Source organism: Anolis carolinensis, chromosome 4, assembly GCF_035594765.1.
Source record: "Anolis carolinensis isolate JA03-04 chromosome 4, rAnoCar3.1.pri, whole genome shotgun sequence".
NCBI classification, from domain to species: domain Eukaryota; kingdom Metazoa; phylum Chordata; class Lepidosauria; order Squamata; family Dactyloidae; genus Anolis; species Anolis carolinensis.
The window spans coordinates 123,918,352-123,941,367 of NC_085844.1; the positions used below are offsets into that span (position 1 = coordinate 123,918,352).

Sequence of the window (23,016 nt, forward strand, 5' to 3'; positions counted from 1 at the left end):
GGGTACAAATTAATAATAATAATAATAATAATAATAATAATAATAATAATAATAATAATAATAATAATTATTATTATTATTATTGCACAACTTGCCTTGGACCCCATCGCCTGGAGGGAAGCATCGCTGCTCGGCTTCCCCCCATTGCTGGTAAGGCAACACAGAAAGGTTCTCGTATTGCGGCAGCGGCAGCAAATGCCGCTTGCTCTCCTTTTTCTGGATGGAGCCCAACTATACGTACATGTGAATTGTATAACGAGCTCCGTCCTGAAAGGAGCAAGTGGTGTAGGATGGGCCAAGTAGCCCGTCTGCTAGACAGAGAAGCAGGGAGAATAGTATGGCATTGGGGAGGGTAAAAGAAGAGTGTGTGGTGCCTTTTCAAACCATCACTTTTAAATCATTTAACAAGGAACGTTTTATTTTTATTCTGAAAATGTGCTTTTCAGGAATCATTTTGGATTATTTTTCACCATGAAGTGCATTTTTACAAAGTTAATAGGAAAAAATTAAAGTTAATTAAATAGTAACTAAATGCAATTTGCCCATTCTGAGTAATGGAGTGACTCACTATTTCCACAGTAAGTAACATCAATGAAATTTTTTGTAAGGATGAATTACTTCTTAAAAAATAAACAGTCATTTTTTTTAAATCACTACTGATACCCTACTTACACAGGACTCACTTTCATTGCTTGATTCCTGATCCTTTCAATATGCTAAAGATTCAATATGAACTCTAACCACTAAGCAATGGTTCCTCCCCACTTAATGGGGGCCTACAAAGGGCCCAAAATGTAACTGCTGAAATATTGCATATTTTAGAATTTTGCTAGGGCACAAAATTATGAAACAATCAAACTTTCTGAATAAAGGTTCAAGGCTGGAGATTTCCTGTTGGCGCATCAGATGCTTTTGCTTTGTGTGAGCTGCTCTGAATGCACTGTCTTTTGAAAGATTCTAGTATGAACATGTTTAAGGCTCAGGTTCAATTTATGTAAAGTGCTGGCTCTGTCATTCCACATAATTAAAAATGTACATTCCTTGCACACAGCAAGGAGAAAGCTAATAACGACGAGCAAGCTTTGACTCAAGAAAGCTTTTCATCTGTTACCTATTGTCTTAGTAAAATACATGTGATATGTTTCCAAGGAACAAGATTCCACAAAGCAGTTGGAAAAACTGTGTATTATGCAGGAAAAAAAATTAAAAACCAAAAAAGTAATATATCTCACGGGTTTGTGGTGCTGAATATGAACATGGAGCTGTGTGGCACCATTGGTTTTCCTGTCGCAGATTTCTTCTTTTTTGGTTTCTTCTTTTCTACTTCTACCTCCTCTTCCTCCTTTGTCTCCGGTTCCTTCAGAGGGCTGGCCTCTCCATCTGTCTTGTTGCTAACTGTGAAGTGAAGGTGTTGTGTTAGTGCACTGGGTGATGAAAATATACAAAGCAAGGAAGAGGTTCACATGGGACTCTGCTATGTTTCTTGATTTGAGATTCTTGAGGGACAGATTTTTAATTATCTATCCATGTATCTCTCTTCCATCCTTTCACTAATTTAGGACACAAAATGCCTTACAGAACAGACTATAACAAAATACAGCTAAAAGCCTCATAATAAAGGAGTCAGATGCAATCAAATATGCTAACCCACTAAAATATGACTAAATTAAAACAGGATAAAACATTTAGAAGCATATCAATATAATGAGTCTTCTACATTTGCTTGGGTTAGGTGCACAGGATACCCATAAGAGTAAAAAGGCATGGATAAAGAAACAGCCATTTTTTACACCTGAGAAGTTGTCTCATGTATAGCATGGTTCTATGGTCAACATCCACTGGAAGCTGACTACAGAATCTCATTGAAGGACTGAGAGATTCCTAGAATATTGATCCCTCTAGAAATCTCCCAACATTACTTGGAAAAAGTTGACCACAGAGTCATGCTGGAGTACCTAGACATTCTTAGCCAGAATACTTTTAATCAAATCAATGAATAATCAAATCAGAAGTCAATGTAATAATATTTATTTGACCAGTCATATGACCATTTCAAAGTACTGTACAACACAAACAAAAACATGGCCGAAAGAAGGTCAGCAGCTAAAATCAGAAGTCAAAACCACAAATGTGAAGATAGAACTGCAATAATAAAAGTACTACACCATCCCCGTTAAAAGTTTCTTCTTCACAGTCAGTTAATTGCCATAGACCTCTTTGACTAAACTGAAAAGAAAGCAGAAAAGAGGCAGGGTAGCTTCTTTGGAGAAGAGCTCCACACCTACAAACAGCTGCTGAGAAGACCTTCTCGCACATCATCACCAAATGAGCCTGTGGCAATATTTTTGATACCGTTGACCAAGGTATCCTCCTGGGACGCCTTGCGGGAATGGGTCTCGGAGATACTGTTTTGCAGTGGCTCCAGTCTTTCCTGGAGGATCGCTCCCAGAAGGTGTTGCTGGGGAACACCTGCTCAGTCCCGCAGCCATTGTCTTGTGGGATCCCACAGGACTACATGCTGTCCCCCATGTTGTTTAGCATCTACATGAAGCCGTTGGGAGAGATCATCCAGAGTTTTGGAGTTCGATGTCATCTGTACACAGATTACATCCACCTCTATCACTCCTTTCCACCTGCTCCTAAGGAGGCTGTTTAGGTCCTGAACCGGTGCTTGGCAGCTGTGACAGTCTGGATGAGGGTGAACAAATTGAAATTGAATCCAGACAAGACAGAGGTCCTCCTGGTCAGTCAAAAGACTGAACAGGGTATAGAGTAACAGCCTGTTTTGGATGGGGTTACTCTCCCCCTGAAGACACAGGTTTGCAGCTTGGGAGTTCTCCTGGATTCATCACAAACCCGTGAGCCTGGAACCCCAGGTTTAGGTGGTGGCCAGGGGAGTTTTTGTACAATTAAAACTTGTGCATCAGTTGCGTCCATACCTTGGGAAGTCAGATTTGGCCATGGTGATCCATGCTCTGGTTACATCCCAAATAGATTACTGCAATGCACTCTACGTGGGGTTGCCTTTGAAGACTGTTTGGAAGCTCCAAATAGTCCAATGGGCAGCAGCCAGATTGCTCACTGCAGCGGCATACAGAGAGCATACAATCCCCTTGCTACATCAACTCCACTGGCTGCCAGTCTGCTACCGAGGACAATTCAAAGTGCTGGCTTTAGTCTGGCTCAGCTTACCTGTCTGAACATATTTCTCCCTATGAACCAGCTCAGACGTTAAGATCTGCAGGGGAGGCCCTGCTCTCGGTTCTGCCTCCTTCACAGGTGCGATTGGTTGGAATAAGAGACAGGGACTTCTCGGGGGTGGCCCCTCGACTATGGAACTCCCTCCTCAGTGACATTAGATTAGGCCCTCCCTCCTAGCCTTTAGAAGAAAGGTAAAAACTTGGCTGTGGGATCAGGCTTGTAGTGAATAGGGCAGTGCGATGAAGCTTTGGAATATATGGAACAACTATGGAAAGGATTGGACTACGACCATGGATGGCATGATTTTTATGTAATGTAATGTTTTAAATGTTTAATATGTCTGATTTTAATCTAATTTAATTTTAATTTTTAAATTGTATATGTTTTAAGGCATTGAATAATTGCCTCTGTGTAAGCCGCCTTGAGTCCCCTGCAGGGTAGAGAAAAGCGGGGTATAAATAGAGCAAATAAATAAATAATAAATACATTGGGACCAAAGAAAGATCTCTCCCAACAACTGAAGTCTCAGGCTGGCTCATGTTGGGAGAGATGGTCTTTCAGATGGTCTGCTGAATTATTCATAGCATATAGTCATTATATAAAGGAAATGCAGACAGGTCTTTGCTCCCAAGATATTTACAGACTAAAATAGGAAGTGGGAAAACAAGAGCGGGAGGATATGATGATTTCAACCTATCTCCCCACACTACATTCTAGAAATGGATATGAACAAAGAACACATCCAGACATAGCCAAGCAGCTGCTGCCCAAAACATGCATCTCTATATGTTCTTATCCCTGCCCCCCATCTCTGATTCAGTCTCATGTTAACAAAGTATTTGCAAAAACCACTAGGGGATGCATCATCAGATCCTTATAGGTTATTGATTAGAAGTTGAAATTGTCTTCTCTAGTAGATTGTCCTGCCCAGAAAAAATATTCCCACTTGCGAAATGAAATTGCCTTTGCTTTTAGGTGATTAGCAAGGTGTTAAGGAAGGACTAAAATATGCTACAAAGTCACAGAGGCCTTTTCTTGTGTGCTGTTTTGTTGAACTATTCTTAAGACCCTGGCCTAGGGACCATGTTTCACACCTATCTCTGCAGGTAGTAACAGACCAAGAAATTGCAAAAAAAACCAAAAACAAAAACAAAAACAAAAAAAATGTACAAAGAAACTATACCTCAACACCAAACATGATTGGCTGTACAGTTCTAGTTTTAACTTCAGGGTTTATGAGGGTTAAATTTGGGTATTAGAGTGAAAAAAATTATTAAAAACTATGATTGTAGCGTGGGCAGTCAGGGGGGTCTGTGTAATGGCCTGGAGACTGCAAAACAAATGTGTAGGTTGAATGCTTCTAAGTCTTAGTTAGTTGATAGTATGTTCATTTTATCTTAATGCTAACAGTGTGTTTCTGAATTTTTCCCTGCTTAATTCTAGGAACCTGGAATTGATTTAGGGCACTTCCAGGCAGTCCCCAAAATGCAGGACCTGGTGGGTTTTTACCAGAGGCATCCAAATAAAACCTCTGGTAAAAGTGAATTAATTTGGGACAAAGTAGATAAACCCTGCTTTGTTCTGAATTAATTAGATACCTGGTAAAATTCAGATCTTTGGTAAGATCCAGGCCTTACCAGTGTGGGTCCAGTGGATTGGGCCTGGGGATCATGCCATGCAATCCCCGGGCCCAGTCCACACAACCTTCTCAGTCTTTTTGGGCTCCATGAGCACAGAAAACTGAGAGAGCACTGACCCCCTCCCCAACTCCCCCCCAAAAGCCCTTAAAAGAAGAAGTAAGTTTTTCTTTTAAGGTTTTTTTTGGGGGGGGGGGGGGGCTGGGGTGGCCCATGCCATTCTGGTAGTCATTGGGATGGCATGGGGACACCCCACAGCAAAGCCTAGTTTTTTTGGGAAGATGTGTGGTTTAAACCATGTCTGGAAGTGCCTTTCATTCTTTGACTAGTCTGAAGGATGGATTTGCTCATGTGCTGGACAGCTTGAGAAGCACACTGATTTAGATTCTAGGAAATTTAAAGGAAGCTCTGGAAAAGCAGTCCAAGTACGCATCTCCTCCTATGAGCCCACGAGAACCTTAAGATCATCCGGGGAGGCCCTGCTCTCGATCCCACCGGCCTCACAAGCACGGCTGGTGGGGACGAGAGACAGGGCCTTCTCGGTGGTGGCTCCTCGGCTGTGGAACTCCCTCCCCAGTGACATCCGGCAGGCTCCATCCCTTTTGGGGTTCAGGAAGAAGCTGAAGACCTGGCTATGCGCGCAAGCGTTTAATGAATGAACTCAGTTAGCATTGACATGGATCGGATAAAGGTTTTGCACAAGGTCTGATGGATGATTGGTATATATATTTGGTGTTGCATTGTTTTAAATTTTTATATATTGTATTTTACTATGTTATTTAATTATTTTAACTGTTTTATTCTTATTTTATTGTATTATGGTGTACTGGTAGTGATCCTACCAGTTGTGTAAGCCGCCTTGAGTCCCCTCGGGGAGAAGGGCAGGGTAGAAATATTCGAAATAAATAATAATAAATAAATAAGTATCCAAAGAGACATATTCTCATGAGAGAATTAGCTGCAAGGAACTCAGTCCAGTCCAGGACATTGACAGCTAATTGCAGAAGATGGAAGGAGGCACTGCACAAGGTCTTAGCCTGTCCAGAGGTCATACATAAACCCAGTAGTCCTGATATCCAAAGCCAAAAAGACAATGACAGAAAGATCTATTAAATATAGTCAGTTCATGGGTCATAAAATGCAAGAATACCAAAAGCATGGTCAGTGAAGGATCTTCAGCTAAAGCATCCACAGCAGGTAATTGTCCAGCCTCTTTTTGAAGACGCCCAGAGGAGATCCCACAGAACTTAATAAATTGGTTTCATTGCTGAATTGCTTTTACTCTTAAAACATTCCTTCAAATAGTCAAGTGAAGTCTACTCTCCTCTGACTTCAGACCATTAGAACTGGTTCTAGCCTCTGGAGCAATGGAGAATTAATCTGCACCCTCCACTCTGAAACAGACCTTGAAGTATCTAAAGAGTACAATTATTCAGTCTTCTCTTCACCGAGCTCCTTCATTGTATCCTCATATGTTTTGTTCTCTATACCTTTTGTCATCTTTGCTGCTCCCTCTGAGTCACATCTGGAGTGATTTGGCATGCACAGATCTGAAATTATCACTAGATGTCTGATCCTGAATGCAGCAGCAACAAGAAATATTTTCTTTATCCATTCATCCTGGAGGAAGTGCTTTTGCTGCTCAGGAAAGACACAGTAGACAGATATCCAAAATATGTACTGAGATAGAGGGAAGATGAGCCAATTAATGGGTGAGAAGGGCGGGATAGAAATATTTGAAATAAATAAATAAATAAATAAATAAAGGTGTAATATCGTGAGAAAATCAGACCAAATGTGTAGTTCACAAGGATGCAAGATATAAATCAGGCATGAGCAAACTAAGGCCCGGGGGTCGGATGCGGCACCCTGGGAGCTTACCCTAGGCCCTCCTCATTTTCCCTGTCTTCTTGGCATAAGGACATGGTGGTTTGCCAAGTCCTTATGCCAAAAAGATGGGGGAGGAAGGCACATAGCGGGCCCCTGGAGCACTTTCAGCCACCATGTGTCTCACTCTCCTCTCAGCATAAGGACAGTGAGGGCAATCCCATGCTTATGCCGGCAGGACGGCTCAAGGAAGGCATGCCACAACTGAGAGCCCTCCAAAGTGCACTCAGTCACAGTTCTGTCTCACCCTCATTCCAGCATTCTGCCAAGAGGACAGCCTGAGGATCGGGGGAGGAGGATTAAAAAGAGGATCGAAGCAGTCGCTGCAAGTTCCACCTTCCTCCCAGCATAAGAATGGGACGAGCAGCCCATCCTTATGCTGGGAGGGCAACCTGAAGATGACCAATGCCTGAACCCCCTCTCTTCTGGCCCAGCCCTCCCGTCCAAGGCAAAAAAAGTTTGCCCATACCTGATATAAATCCTTTGAAGTATTGCAGTTGAGGAGCATCAAGCAATCCAGCAAGGACCAAATAATTTGTGTTGGTACAAAAATGAGAACCCGAATGGAAAATATCTGTTCTGTCCTGTTCTTGTACACCACTGTTTTATTCTCATCACTACCAATTCTTGACAGGTAAGTAATTGGAAAGTGCTTTGATTGTGTTTTTCTGCATGGCAGTGGGTCGGACCTGACGGCCCATGTAATCTCTTCCCAATCTATGATTCTAAGTGGGAAAAGTATTTTGATCCAAGTTGAAGAAAAAAATGGGAGGTTGAAAAGCTCCCCAAGCTCAATCAATTTCTTGTGTCATTGGCATTTGTATACGTGCCTGGCTCTGGAGAATGTACACTAGCACCTCTAATGGAGATTTCACCAATACCTGTCAAATTATTTTGCTACTATGTATTGTTGAAGGCTTTTGACAATATATAGTATTACTGTTACTGAGATCTCTACATTTGCTTCTAAATGCATGTTACACAAACAGACCCCTACATTGAATGGCATTCAACTAACTCAATTTCCAAGGAGCTAACAACTCCTATAACTGGAGTTACCAGGTCCACTTTGAGAAAAAGATAAAGAGCACTGAACATAGCTTCTGAGTTTAACATGAACCATTAATATGGTTCTTATTTACTGCTTGCCACAATCACATTTAAGTTTGGAAAGATGAAGCTTTTCATCAATATAATGACAGAGACCAAATATTCAGATTATTTCAGAATGCAATGTTTGCCAATGAATCTAGCTATGCATTCATGGATGTTCTGAGTTTCACACATTGAGAAATCATTCAATTGAACAGTTAACCAAATATGGAAAATACAAAAAGTGAGCCAGTAAGATTCCCAATGCTCAGCCTATGCTGAGAGGAAGACTGATTTTTGGTAGTCCTGCATGACATTTCGTACAATCCCATTAATAGACTGAACTTTGATATAAAGCATGAAAAGAGACAGATCCTCACTCTGTACCACAGCAGAGTCTTGAACATCAATCATGATGGTAGCGCTCTCGGTAGCTTTCTCCACATTGGTTGTGATGGAGGAGAGATCTGGTTCACTTCTGCTGATAGTCCGGCCTGACTCCATTGGCAGGTCACCCAATAGTGCTTGCTCACTTGTGTCTGGGCTATTACCATCTTGCTCTACTGGACTGACATCCTTGCTTTGGTTCAAATCAAGATGGCCTTCGGAGGGGCTAGTTTCATGGGTGGCCACATGAAAGGCAGCATCATTTACTGAGACTTCATTGGTTCTGTATGGAGAATGGAGAAAAAGAATATCACAAGGAAATCAAATGGCGGAGAGATGAGGGATGTATGTTAGCTGGCAGAACCAAAGATTGAGAATAAAATGTTCTCAAAGGAAGTTAAGGACTGAGATTAAAAACAGTGCAAGAGAGTAGAGAGAAACTCTGGACACTTCTCCATGAAGATCCCCACAATGTAATTAAAGCCAATGTATTAGGAATCATAACAGCCATTAGATGCTGATACAGAAAGGTCAACCTTTTATTAATGCTTAAACATTCTGATGTCAAAATATGCCCCATTAGACAAGTACTATAAACCTGAGTCTATCTGAAAATGACACCTGTTATGAAAAAAGAACAATCCTTCAAGGAATCCAATGTCAATATAGCTCCAAGATTCTACAAAATACAAAGGTATTATTGATGAATTGTAATCAGCAACTGGATCCCTCACATCAGGACCTAGATTTAATCCCACAGAAACTGAAATGAGAGGTTAAGGAGGAGGTTGGGTTCATGTCATTATAAACATGCACACAAAATCCCTCAGTCAGTTTGGCCACCAATATGGAGACTGGTGACGGCTGACAGGGAGCTCTGCCGTGGGCTGGTCTATGAGGTCATGAAGAGTCAGAAGCGACTGAACAAATAAACAACAACAATGGAGACTGGAAAAATATGGGAATGTTTTAGACCAAAATAGTAACTTTTCCAAAGTCTGCCTAGATCTATATCCATATCTCTTTTAGGACCTGGAACCGGGTACATATATTTGAAGGTGTCAGATTCAGAAACAGGATGTCTTGACAGCAATACTGAACTCCTTGCAAATTTCACCCTGACTCTTAATTTATTTATTTACAGTATTTATATTCTGCCCTTCTCACCCCGAAGGGGACTCAGGGCGGATCACATTATACACACATAGGGCAAACATTCAATGTCCATAAACACACCAAACAGAGACTGAGACAGAGACAGACGCAGAGGCAATTTAACCTTCTCCTGAGGAGATGTTCGATTCTGGCCACAGGGGGGGAGCAGCTGCTTCATCATCCACTCTGATGGCACTTCCTCATTCCAGGTCGTAAATTAGTTAAACTTGCCTCCCAACTTTTATAAGTGGTACCTTATTTCCTACTTGATAGATGCAACTATCTTTCGGGTTGCTAGGTCAGCAACGAGTAGGGGCTATTTTTTATTTTTAATTGACGGGTGCTCACCCCCCCCCCCCCCCCACGGGCTGGCCTCGAACTCATGACCTCATGGTCAGAGTGATTTATTACAGCTGCTCAATAGCCTGCGCCACAGCCCGGCATAAACAGAACTCTATAATCTCTATTTTCCTCCTCTTTCCCAAATTTTAAAAATTTACTGGGTGAAAAGGCAGCAACTAAGGAAAAAATAACACTACTGCTAAGCTATTGTCTTAATCATAGATATCAACAATATTGAGACCTGTGCACTGTTAGGATTCTGTCATTTCAGATGGCAGATGAACTAGATACACCCAACGATCATAGGCAAATGGAACACAGAAACCGAGGACCACTGCAAGGATCTAGTTGCTCCTTCTAGCAATTTTGTGTTCCCATACAACATGTTGAAATCCATCTTATCAAGAAATATCACAGGATTTGATGTGGGATTCAAAATGAAATGCTTTGCCATTTTAGCCGTATATTCGCGTATACACCGACCCAAATATAAGCAACGAATTTTCTCACAAAAAAACTGGGAAAACGTATTGACTCGAATATAAGATGAGGGTGGGAAATGCAGCATTTACTGGTAAATTTCAAAAATAAAAATAGATACCAATAAAAGTACATTAATTGAGGCATCAGTAGGTTAAATGTTTTTGAATATTTACATAAAACTGTAATTTAAGATAATAATAAGACTTTAATAAGGTAAGACTGTCCAACTCTGATTACCTATATATTTGAGTATAAGCTGACCCGAATATAAGCCGGCCAGGACTCTCACTCGAATATAAGTCAAGGGGAGCAAATTCTTTTGGATTTCCTGTTTTACATATAGTTGCTATCAATCTGGAGCCAAATGTGGGGTGATGCATGTGATATTCACACTGTATTATCTCTATGATCTGCATAGATCGGGTCAGCTCTCAGAAGTGCCAGCTCACAGAAAATGTTAAGGGAAGATTTATGGGGCAGTCAAAGCAAGCCGTTGCTCAACAATCCACATAACATGGGTATTTGAACCAGAACCTGGATATGAAAAATGTTAGTGGAACCAAGGATGGCTCCTCATGCTCCATTAAAAGTGCATACTACAGCCATTCAAACCCTGTGGCTATTCTAGGATTTAATAATTTCTGGATTTAAGCCTGAGTAGACTAGTTATTATATGGGAGGAGCTTCTGTATGTGGATGAAGCCAAAACCTAAACTCTGCTAAATCCAGTTTAGCAAGATTAAAGTCCATAGAAGCTTGACAGGCAAATCCTTTCATACCTTTTAAAAATATTCCCGGCCTTTTAGACCTGATGAGATTGTTTTAGTGTAGAACCGTACTACTAAGTGAATTCTTATTGCACTTTTCCCAGTGATAGAATACATATGGGCTTTTATAGGGCTTCACTCACAGCTCTGCACAGCCATGCTTAATTAAATCTAAAATAATTGTAATTTAATGTCTACTTGAAGAGACTTTGTCTTTAAGATATTATGATGTAAATTGCCCAGAGGGTCAAGCTGGGCAGAATAGTTTCACGCTTTTTAATTAAATAAACTTACATCTAAAATGCACAAAAAACAAACCTTTGCCACTTCCAAGACTTTAATTAAATGGTGAGGGGAATACCCCAAAATATCATCAAGAACATTCTGATAGTCTAGCGACAGAACATCTTTTGTGACAGAGGCCCCTTCCACACAGCTGAATAAAATCCCACATTATTTGCTTTGAACTGGAATACGTATATGGCAGTGTGAACCCAGATAATCCAGTTCAAAGCAGACATTGTGGGATTTCTGCCTTGATATTCTGGGTCATATGGCTGTGTGGAAGGGCCCAGAGAGATTCCATATTTGGAGCACACAGAATTTTGCTTAGATGCTTCCTTTAGCTGCTTTGCTACCTATTACAAGGACAAAAATTACACTATGGTTTTCACCCATGCTTCTTGGGTTATTGAAGAGTGCTTCTAGCATGAAACACGTACAGAGCTATAAGCGTAGATTTGAGAGAGAGAGGGGGGGGGGGGAACAATTTTCAAAGCTGAGAGGAAAACAGCTAGACAGCCTGTCTAAAAATCAGCTATGAAAAAGTAGCAGAATTATATTCTGTGTAAATTTTGCAATAACACGCAAAGTAACAAGCAGAGTGTTTGAAAGAGAAAAGATTCCACCATAAAGCAAGGATGAGTGGCTATGCAGTTTTGTATTAATACACATAGTATCAGATTTTTTTTCAAAATGCTTGGGTCATTACATTTTCCATTTATGGATGTCTTAAGATGCTGGCTCTAACCACCATCATGTAGTTGGGAACTACCTGATACTTGAACAACAATTTACAAGTTCAGTGGCAAAATGATAACTGCAATAATTCTGCAGTTGTTCAGAATAGAGCATTTTAGCGTCTCACATTTGTTCTTCCTTCTGATGTGCAACATACACTTCCAATTTCTAATTTTTAAATCAATGTTGAAAACCTATGAATAAGTCTTTCAATTCCTTGCATTGCTTTTATGTATGTTTCATTATTTTTGTATAGTAAAGGTAAATGTTTCCCTCTGACATTAATTCTAGTCCTGTCCGACTCTGGGGGTTGGTGCTCATCTTCATTTCTAAGCTGAAGAGCCAGTGTTGTCTGTAGACATCTCCAAGGTCATGTGGCTGGCATGACTGCATGGAGCTTCCCGCCGGAGCGGTACCTATTGATATACACACATTTGCATGCTTTCAAACTGCTGAGTTGGCGGAAACTGGGGCTAACAGTGGGAGCTCACCCTGCTCCTCACATTCGAACCGCCGACCTTTTGATCAGTAAGTTCAGCAGCTTAGCGCTTTAACCCGCTGCACCACTGGGGGCTCCTATTCTTGTATAGTACTTTGAAATCTAAGCAGGTGATACCCATATTTACTTGTGAATAATGCACCATCAACTGTAATGTACACCTCAATTTTGAAGGTGCACATTATAAAAAAAACGACTTGCAGTCGAAAGTAATGCACGCAATGGTGCAGGCATCGTGCGTCAGGGAGGCAGACAGTGTGAATGAGGCCAGTTATACCGGACTCATTCATGAGGCCTTCAAAACTGAGGAGGGGAGTCACGAAGGACTGAGCCTCGAGTGATGTGGGGAGCCCCCAAGGGCCACCTAGGAGACAGGATGCGCATCTGAGTTTTGGTCCAGAGGGAGGTGGTGATGGATATGCTTACTGCTCCTCTGGCCAGAGAAACCTGAAAGCCCCATGTCCCCGCTGTGGCTATGCGGAATGAATGACTGGGATGCCAGATGGATGCCCCTCTCTCTCCAGGCACCATGGAGCCATGACTCCAACTCCACAAAGAGCCTCCTAGCCCCCTGCCTCCTCATCAATCTTCCAGGATTCGTGCCAATTCTACCATCTCATCACATTGACTTATTTCCCCCTCCAAGGACACTTCAGGCTCATTTCAATGATAAAGAGGCACGGAGCCCATCACATGACATTGAACGACTTCTTGACATCATGTGTTCCCATCTATCACTGAAATGAGCCTGAAGGAGGGAGCTCCCACCAAGGGTGAGTCATCATCTTGTGAGCTGCTACTGCAATTTGATCTACTCTTTGGATCTTGTCACATGGGCGGTGGGCAGTGGTGCTGTTCTTAATGGCAAGATATGGAGGTGGTTATTTTGCCTCACCTCATTTTGTGTTGTTTTGCCAGCCGGCTGGCGATCACATGGAGGGAAGTGAGGTACACATGCAGTGCACAGGGCTTCCCTCTGCCGGCCAGGCTGGCAATACGGGAAACCTCCAGTGTTGTCTGGGTGGCAGAGAGAAGCCATGCTTCCCTCCACGTGGAATGGGAAATATCCTTCCCTGTCCCATTTTGTTGCTGCAAAGCCAGAAAGTACTGCTGAAGACAGATAGCAACGGAGAGCAGTGTTTGGCTGGGGAGAGTCAGCAGACAAAAACAAAAAGGAAAAGGAAAAAAGAGGTTTTTTGGCTGATAGACAAGGAGGAAAAGCAGGGAGGACTGACAAGCCTTCCACCTTGTGATGAATGTGAAGGTGGGCAACAAAGGGTCAAGAACGCTTAAAGAAAACAGTGGGATGAGAAGGAGTAAAAGTTTATAGAGCGATTTGCAATTGAAAAGCATTATTGGCATCACTAGAGGCACAGATCTTCACCCTTCTCTATAAATCGGTAAGACTATGTGATGAAGTCCCTAATGCACCACAGAAACTAATGTACACCTCAATTTTGGAGATGCAATTTAACCAGAAAAGGGGAGGACTAATCATCAGTAAATATGAAAAATCTTTCCACACAAATAATACATAATTTATGCATGTTATTTGTAAGTCCAACTCAGTTCACAGGGAACTCCTAAAATGTGTGAATAAGGCTGTTGTTTAAAGAAATTAGCCCACACCAGAAGCGACTGGCAGTTTCTCAAGTCGCTCCAGACATGAAAATAAGCCCACTAAGGGAAAAAACCCTACTTGTGAGGGTTTGGCTGTAACCTATCAGCAGAACTAGGAAAAGTCACTTTTTGGACTATAACTCCCTTATAGCCAACATGGCATATTTGAAGGAGCTGTAGACAATGAAACATTTTTAAGGCTTTCCTATCACACGGTTGGTAATAGTACAGTATTAGAAGACAAAGCCACACCAATCTGTAGTCTGCTATGCCTAAGGAAGAAGGATAGAGTCCATAAAAGCTTGTGCTAAAATTTCCTCTTTCTCAATCTCAAAGGTAGTCTAGAATTCCCATAGATCTTTCCATCACATGGTAGACAGCATAGTAGAGAAGAAAATGCAGAGACAACAGAGGGAGACATTTTATCACTTACATTTTCTGCTCCTCACCAGTCCCCTGGTCCTTTTCAATCAAGGCCTCCTTTTCTTCTTCATTTTTCTTCTGCTCCACATTCTGCTCTCCCTCTGCTGGAACAGCTTCTTCTGGGGCCATCTCCTGGCTGGCTGCCCTATGCTCCTTTGCCTCTGTTCTCACCCTACGATGCCGACTGCGCCTCTGACTTTGTCGAAGGCGGGCTCGCTCCTCAAAGCCCCCACTTCCTCCACCTTCTGGTTCAATCAGGTCACAGTTACCATGAAATGATTTGTGATGCCATTCTTCCCATTCCTTTTTGGGTCGAGAAGATGGGCTCTTCTGGTTTTCCTGAATGCTTGGGCAGGGATTGGAACCAGGAATCTGTTGGTCCTGGCCTTCTCCGTTTGCCCGCTCTGACCTGTCCCCTTGACCCTCCTCATTCTTTTCAGGGCCAGAATTTTCCAGTAGCTTCCTCCTCCGAAAAATACTGGCATGAGGATTGAGCAAAGGAGGATCCTCATTGTTGATGCCCTCTTGGCTGGACATCTGCATGTGTCGGCGGAGCTGGCTGGTCCGCTGTTCCCAGACAGACATGTGATGCCGCCTTCTCCTCTCCCTCCTGGGAAAGGAAAATAAAGGGATTCAGTCCATCTGTGTCCTGTCAGAAACACAAGAACACATATACCAATATATACAGCATGCAACTGGGACCAACCAAAAAGCACATACTAGGGCTTGGTTCTCTATTTCCCTGCATTTCACAAATAAACTCTATACAAACAAAGAAATTTCCTGGCCCTTCATAACCCCTTCATCTCATGATCATGAGCGAATAAGGCCTACTGACTAAAGGGGTTTCTGGGCTCTTCAAAATGGCATTATCTGCTGGAACATGAGATAATCAAGCCCACTTGTATGAGATCAACAAATAACTAGAAAAGATACCCACCCTACATTTCACATGGCAACAACGAGTAACATGTAATCACAAACAACAGGAGAATAAACACAACAGAAGAGACACATTCCCCAAGGTATATGGTTGATCTGCTCTCCCATCCACCCAACCTAGCATAACGCTTAAGCAAGTGGCAACTGACTGCATGTTTTTAAATCTTAAATAAATGTACAGTGCATTTAAAAAAGTGATATTGATTGCAAAACATGACCATGACAAGGATTGCCTGATGAGCTGATTGCAAACACAAGGGTGTGTCAAGATTGGCCCATCGAATAAACAAATGAGACATGTTCTTTACTGCGCTACAGAGGCTGGTGATCGGTTAGCAGGCTAAGGATGGCAGAGTGGCAAGAGCTGAAGGAAATGCATGCAGATGCTTCAGGTAAGGGCAGCAAAAGGGGTGGCATGGAGCACCAAGCCCTGTCCAGCTAAGATTCAAAGCAAATGTATTGGGCTGTTTAGATGACTCAGTAGTCTCATCTTGAAAGCTGAACAGACAATGGTTGAGGTCTTCTCCTCTCCTGTTCCACTAACTATGATCACAGTCCAAAATGAATTTACTTGAAAATAAGTCTGCATAAGCTAGGACTTACTCATAAGTAAACATGTACAGGATGAGAATGCCAGATAATTTGTTAATCCCATTTCTTTTCCGGAGCAGGAATTTTCCTTACTGAAGGCATACCCTCTCCAGATGTGATATCACAAAGCCAGAACCTGTGTTCCACTGGGAGTTAGTGCTCACCTATTCTCCCACTCTTTCTCATGACAGTCTATGGAAAAGGGATTTAAAAGTCTGAAAAATGTGACTTTTCTATAATAGGAATATCTTCCTGTAGCACTAACTTTATGTTTTTTGGAGGGTGTGAGTCAATATATAAAGTATTATAACATTATACAGACAAAAACTGTGAACAAGTAGACATACCAGCACAGGCATACATAGACACACACATTCTGCTTGATACACATCAGCAAACACTCAGAGTACAACCATTAATTCTCATACACAAACAAAAAAGAAATGTATACACACACATGTATATGGTCATCATAGAGCAACTTAAGCTGGTTCATGTATACACATCTCCTTGCAGCACACAGCTGTATACAGTACAAACACACACACATATATACATAGATGCATACATACAAACATACAATAGGCACAGATTATAGGCCCACCTAAACTCACATTTGTTCAGACACCACACCCAAAGAACAGAAATACATCCATACATACTCACAACATCAACATGGAATACTGGCTACACACGCAAACTCCACAGACACACATAACCCCTCACAACAAGCAAACACGTGCACACATACAGATTGCTGCTGCGTGGTTCCCACATCGACATGTGGTGTCTCCTCCTTCTGTCTCTTCTGGGGAAGAAAAATGAATGGGTTCAGTCCATGGAAATCACACTGGGCCTCAGGACTCCCAGTGAAGTGAACCTTACATGTAAGCAAATAGAAAACCACCAGCACTTTGTGAGACTTGTGCTCAGTTCATAATCCATTTCTTTCACAGAAGCAGCAATTCTTAAATATGAAGTAGGGAATATGCATTTATGCACATTTAAGTAGTGGTCTGGCTGCTGAACATGAGAAAATAAGGCTAGATTCCCTGATCGATCATAGAAGCCCACTAAATATCTCTGGGCATTTAACAGACTCTCAGGATTAGAGGAAAGCATTGCCAAGTCCACCTCTGAGAAAACCCTGAGATGGGTCACTTTAAGTCAACTTGAGTACCCATAACCACAATAGCACACAGTGTACTGGCATCATTTCTAGTCTACTCTACTAAATGTTGAGGATATTGATCAACTTTTCACTTTGGATCAACTTTTCTGCATTTGCTTATATGCCATAAATGGCATCTGCAGAGGGCCCACAATGCATAGTAAAAACTAGAATTAGACTTGGCATTCAACCGGGAAGGGCGGGGGGGGGGGGGGGGGAGAGTCTTCCAAAAGGCTCCATGACAGAAAAAGTTTGGGAACTGCTATTCTAGGCACACCTAAGGAGTAATTTCCTCTTCTAGTATAACCTCTGATAATACAATAATACAATTATTTCAAAGATACCTCAAATTTCTCACATATCTTTAGGACACTTGTTTCCCAGCATTAAAAAGCAACATGAGGTAGAGCTGCTGGAAATGGAAGCCATAATGTTCCTTTCACAAGGAATATGCCATGATGATGCTATTATCAGACTTGACTAAAGAATAGTGAATCAGTTTCTGTCCATTCCAATGAACAGGGAGAGAAAGAGATTTACACAGATATAAATTCTGCTCTTTTAGAAAAGAAGGCATAACACATTCATGGAAATTTGGCCTTTCTATACAAAGGGTGACAGAAGGAGGGGCATCATTTCATATATGTGCGTGTTTGAATATGGGGGTGGCTCTTGACATTTGGCAAAATAAATATATTATTAAGATCACTTTTTGAATTATGTTGGATTCTTAGAAACGGATGATTCCATCACATTTGGTTTAAAACAGTATGCATGTGTACATTGTAATGCACAGTGAGATCGTTCCATTATAATGCCACTCACAGCATACATAAAACCATCTTATCTGTGTATACCCTGAACATCAGGTTTTCATATTTGTTTTATACAGTAAATATTAAATGAGGGGTAGGCTTGTGCATTTCAACTAAACCTCAATCCATTTCTGCTGACAGGATACCGGTAGACTCCCATATCCGTTTTCGCATGACTCTTGAAAATGGGTGGATAGCCGCATAGCCATATTCAGTCTGTAATTGAAAAATGCAGCTAGATCCGGTCCACTGGTGGCATTGGGGAACTTACGAGGCTCCCCTTTCCATTCCTGGCACCCTTTCCTTTTTTCCTTCAAGGGAGTCTGGGTGTCAGCAACAGGGTTCAGAAAACACCCTATCCAGCCCATTATGGGGGGACTTCCCACAGGCTCCCCCTCTATATCCTTCATTAAGACCTGGATTAAAAGAATCAGAGTAAAGATAACACTCTTTCTGCGATACTTTCCCTTCTGTCTGTAGAGAAGACTCAGTTTAATGCTTCGTAAAAGCTGTTTATTTCTACTCTAGAGGAGAAACTCTAGAGTAGAAAATGCACACAATCTCCCTGCAGTTTTCCAAGGCATTTAAGGAGACTTCCCACTTCCATGGGAAGAAAGGAGCTATCTCCCCAAGATTCCTTTAAAAAACCCTCTTTTTGCTGTACTGCAGGCCCTGTCTGGGGTGGACACACTTCAATCTCCGGGTTTAATGCTTCCTTAAAGCTGTTTCTACTTTCTACTCTAGAAGAGAGTTAACTAAGTGGTAGTAGTTTTCAGAGAATGAAGGTTTTCTTTTTGTTTTTCGGGATTAATTATTATTATTATTATCTTTTAGAAGTATTTGAAGGAGAGGAAGGTAAGGAGAAAAAAAGCTAAAAGGGTGACTCTCCCAAGACCGCCACCCACCTGTCCCTGCATGTCTCTAACTCCCAGTCAGTGCCACTAAATAAAAAGAATCAAGAAATAAAGGAAAATAAAAAAGATTAAATTTTGGTGCCTAATAGGGGAGGAGGAGCTGAGATCTGCTGCCAAGTGGTCCCGTTTCAGATGGGAATCCGTGATGTCTGGCCCTTTGCCATTACTGGCACCTGAACAAACCGAAGGAGCCAGATTGGCTGAATGAAACAGCTGAAAATGGATCCAGGCTCAAGCCTAGTGAGGGATGTGTTCCAGGACATTTCACGTAAAATAATTTTTGCATAACCTGGAACCTTTGGTGAAGTTGACAACAGAATTACGCTGGAGGCCTAGAGATAACATATTTCTAGGCATTTCTAGCCCCCCCAGAACAATCATATGGTATTCAATGTTCTTTGCTTATAAATGAAAGAGCTCGTGTAATATGCAGACTGACTATATGCCAGTCATCTTGTTCACACATCATATCCACTGCACAAAAACCATCCACCAATCCACACGAAACCACTCTCCTGTGACACCACAGGAAATGGTCTGACATCAAATCCTTGTGGCTTGCACATACTCATATCCATGTACACATTGACAGCAAACATTCATTCATATCATTTCATACAGTATACCATTACACACCTTTCTTACTTTATTTTCACAGCAGTGATTGCGTTTGGATTTGCACACTGGAACCTTCTTTTTCACTCCCTCCTCTCTTTCTTCTACACACTATCCTTCAATTGATACATGAAGGAGGAGGGGAGATCCTGCTAATGTTAGTAACATCAACAGACACATTTTATTGTAATTTACTCAGAGAATCCCTTCTGCTGAGATAATGGAAACCCACTGAATGATATTGAGCAAATCACACTCTCTCAATCTCAGAGGGAGGCAAAAGTAAACTTCCTCTGAACAAATCTTGCCAAGAAAACCCTATGATAAGGATGTCATAAACCAGAAATTACTTGAACACACCCAACAACAACTCAGATATTATTATAGGGTCCTTTGGTTATCCAATCCATATATTTTAGACTCAACACTCAATTGGAAAGATGTAGCTTCTTTTTGGAAAATAAATGGCCTTTGCTGCTTTGGCAAAGTGTTTAACTAAACATTTTCTGGTTCATTTAATAATCTCTTTATTTCCACTTAAAAAGGGAAATTTTGTCATTGGAGGACAGTTGCTGTAAACCTACCCCTCTCACCAATAAGAGTACCATATGTCTCATATGAGTAGGGACTCGGGGCGGCTTACATGGGGGACGAGTCCAAGACATAGTTAAAATAAACACAATAAAATACCTAGAAAATAACTTAAAACAAAATAAAACAACAGCATTATAACAAAATATAAGAGCAACCATCAAACCAACCAATAAACCTGAAATAACAATCAGTTCCTGAGCATGGGTGGGCAGACTGGTGCAAATCAGTTTTGAGGATAGGGCTGATGTATAAAGCACATGAATCAGGCTGAAGAATTAGGGATGTAGGGCAATGTACAATGGAACATAATATCTTTAGATAGAGAAGAGTAGTAAAATGCAAGGACAAGATTTTATGTCCTAGTTGGGGCCAAGTTATCTGGGGGATTGTCTAATCAAAAGCTCAGCGGAACATCCACATTTTTAGATCTTTACGGAAGATGGACAAGGTAGGTGCTAGCCTAATTTCCCTGGGGAGGGAGTTCCAGAGCCGGGGGGGGGGGGCACCACTGAAAAGGCCCTCTCTCCCATCCCCACCAACTGTGTCTGTGACGGGGGTGAGAGCGAGAAAAGAGCCTTCCCAGAATATCTTAGAGATCATGCAGGTTCGTAAGGGAAGATACAATAGAAAAGTTTTGCAGTGGCAATGATACCCTCTTAATAACCTGATTTACTAGACAAAGTGTCAGGGCCATTTTAGATATGTCAGAATCAAAACAATTGCTGTTATTTTGCAGCAGGCTACTTTTATGGAACAACTCAATATGACTTCAAATGCATTTACCCACTTTAAAGAAACCGATCTGAATCCAATAGCAGGTGCTGGAGTGGGTGAGTGAATTATGATGTGTTATATTCACATCACACGTTATCTGCTTTGAATTGGGTTATATGGCAGTATGGACTCAAATAATCCAGTTCAAAGCAGATATTGTGGATTATTTGCCTTAATATTCTGGGTTATATGGCTATGTGGAAGGGCCCTTAGTGGACCTTTGCCAGAACATGGATAGGGAGTCTTCCCTTGACTGCTGTTCAGGACATCTCAGTAGCTTTTAACATATCAATCATGGTATCCTACTGGGTCACTTCTTAGAAATGAACTTAGAAACACCATGTTACAGGGCTGGTCATCCTTCCAGGAGGAGCAGGTTCAATTGATGGTACCTGGGAACTAGAATACTATTTTCTGGATACTGGGGTACCTCAAAAGTCCAGCATGGCTTCATACTAATATCTACATAAAACAATGGCTACAGGGTCATCATTAGGTTTGGGTCGAATTATCACTAGTTTGCACACAAAATAGTTTTCAACTTCTTGTTTTTACCTATAAGTCTCAGGGAGGATATAGAAAATTTAAATAGGTGTCTGGGTGCAGTTCTGCAGTGGGTGAGACCAAACAAACTGAAAACTAAGAAGATTGCTGATCATGGTAGAGATTTGCAACCAGCTTTTGGACAGTGTTGCACTCTCCTGAAGAGTGAGGTACACAGCTTGGGAAGTGCCTTTTACTATCTTGGGCTGGCTCACCATTTGTGACCCTATCTGGAGATAACAGACTGGGATACTGTAAAGATAGCCTAGGAAATACAGCTGATGCAAAATCTTTCAGAATGCACAAGGAATTTGCCAGTTCAATTATCTCATACATAATTTTATGCCACTCTGTCTTGCCCCACACCCAAGCGTACGTCTCTTTTTTTCTAACTAAAATTCACAAATAAACAAAATTATAATAAAATAAGGTTGTAATTCAGTCGTAGAACATATGCTTTGCATACAAAAGGTACCAGGTTCCCACCTCCAGCTGCCAATCCCTGGTACCTCTATTTTCTAACTAGGAAAGATTTCTTAGGTCTCAAACTCTGCGAACCACTACTGCTATTAAGTGTATGCAGTACTTAGCTAGAAGGACCAATGGTTTGACTTGGTACTTGGTGAGAATAAACTGGACAATTTTCGGATGTCTGTACTGTTACCAAAAAAATCTTTCCAACAAATTGCTGAAACATGCGAACCAGTAATGCCTACTAGTTTAATAACACACACACAGGAGTCCAGACTTTCCTTTTTCATATTAGTTTAAACCAACTAATCTATTTGAGTCCCTTAGATCAATAGTGAATCCTTGCAGCCTTAAGATGAGGTTTTTTGCAAATAATACACCAAAACCTTTGAGAAATGTAGTGTTGACTGAAAATATAAGCAATCTTTGTGAGCAGTTTGGTCACCTTGTCAAATTCTGTTTGTCTTTACTTGAAGTATCTCAGATGCTTTATCTGAGAAATCAGCCACCAGCAACTCTATAGGTAAATTTTAAGCAGTGACACCCCTCCCAACTCTTTCTTTCTTATGTGAACTCAATAACAATGACTGTAACAAATCTGAGGATTTAGGGAGATGGTGACCCATGATGGATGAGGCTGGCAACTCACTCTATAGCAGGCATGTTGGGAGCAGACATAGGACTGACTTCCTTGGCTTTCTGCAGTGCGTGCTTTTGATTAAATGCTTCTTCTTCTTCCTGCTCATCCTAAACATGAGACAAAAGAACTAATTAAAAGGGGAAAATACAGACGCATTCATAATATTTCATGCACTGTGAATGCCTGAGGTGTGTTATCAGTCAGGGTATTAGGTTGCAGCATGGTTTAGTGTAGCAGTCTGTATTGCCAGTTTAAATTCATTGAAGTAATGAGGGAAGAGGGTGACATAGTTTCTTCCTTTTGCCTTCCTTCCCTAACTCCTCAGTGACATGTCCATAGTGTATGAATTCACTCCAGTACTATCCCTGGTAAACAGTTCATTCAGGTTTTAATATCAGCAGAAAACCCTTCCACCACTTCTTCATTCATTTGT

At 41.4% G+C, this 23,016-nt stretch overlaps 1 protein-coding gene across 6 annotated transcripts in view; it reads right to left on the bottom strand.

Annotated features, from left to right (window-relative positions):
• Positions 1-23,016, bottom strand: part of cacna1e (calcium voltage-gated channel subunit alpha1 E) — a 600,666-nt gene that overhangs the window by 89,246 nt on the left and 488,404 nt on the right. For 5 of the 6 annotated variants that reach the window (XR_010005208.1, XM_062977734.1, XM_062977735.1 and 2 more), the window contains 5 exons: positions 22,593-22,690; positions 16,798-16,854; positions 14,524-15,123; positions 8,198-8,487; positions 1,233-1,395 (listed from right to left, as the gene is read on the bottom strand). Coding sequence is in view for 5 of the 6 variants with exons in the window: in XM_062977734.1 (XP_062833804.1) it covers positions 1,233-1,395; positions 8,198-8,487; positions 14,524-15,123; positions 16,798-16,854; positions 22,593-22,690 (1,208 nt within the window). In the remaining variant the exon portion in view is untranslated. The remainder of the gene's footprint in view (positions 1-1,232; positions 1,396-8,197; positions 8,488-14,523; positions 15,124-16,797; positions 16,855-22,592; positions 22,691-23,016) is intronic. The other variant, XM_062977736.1, reaches the window with a different exon arrangement.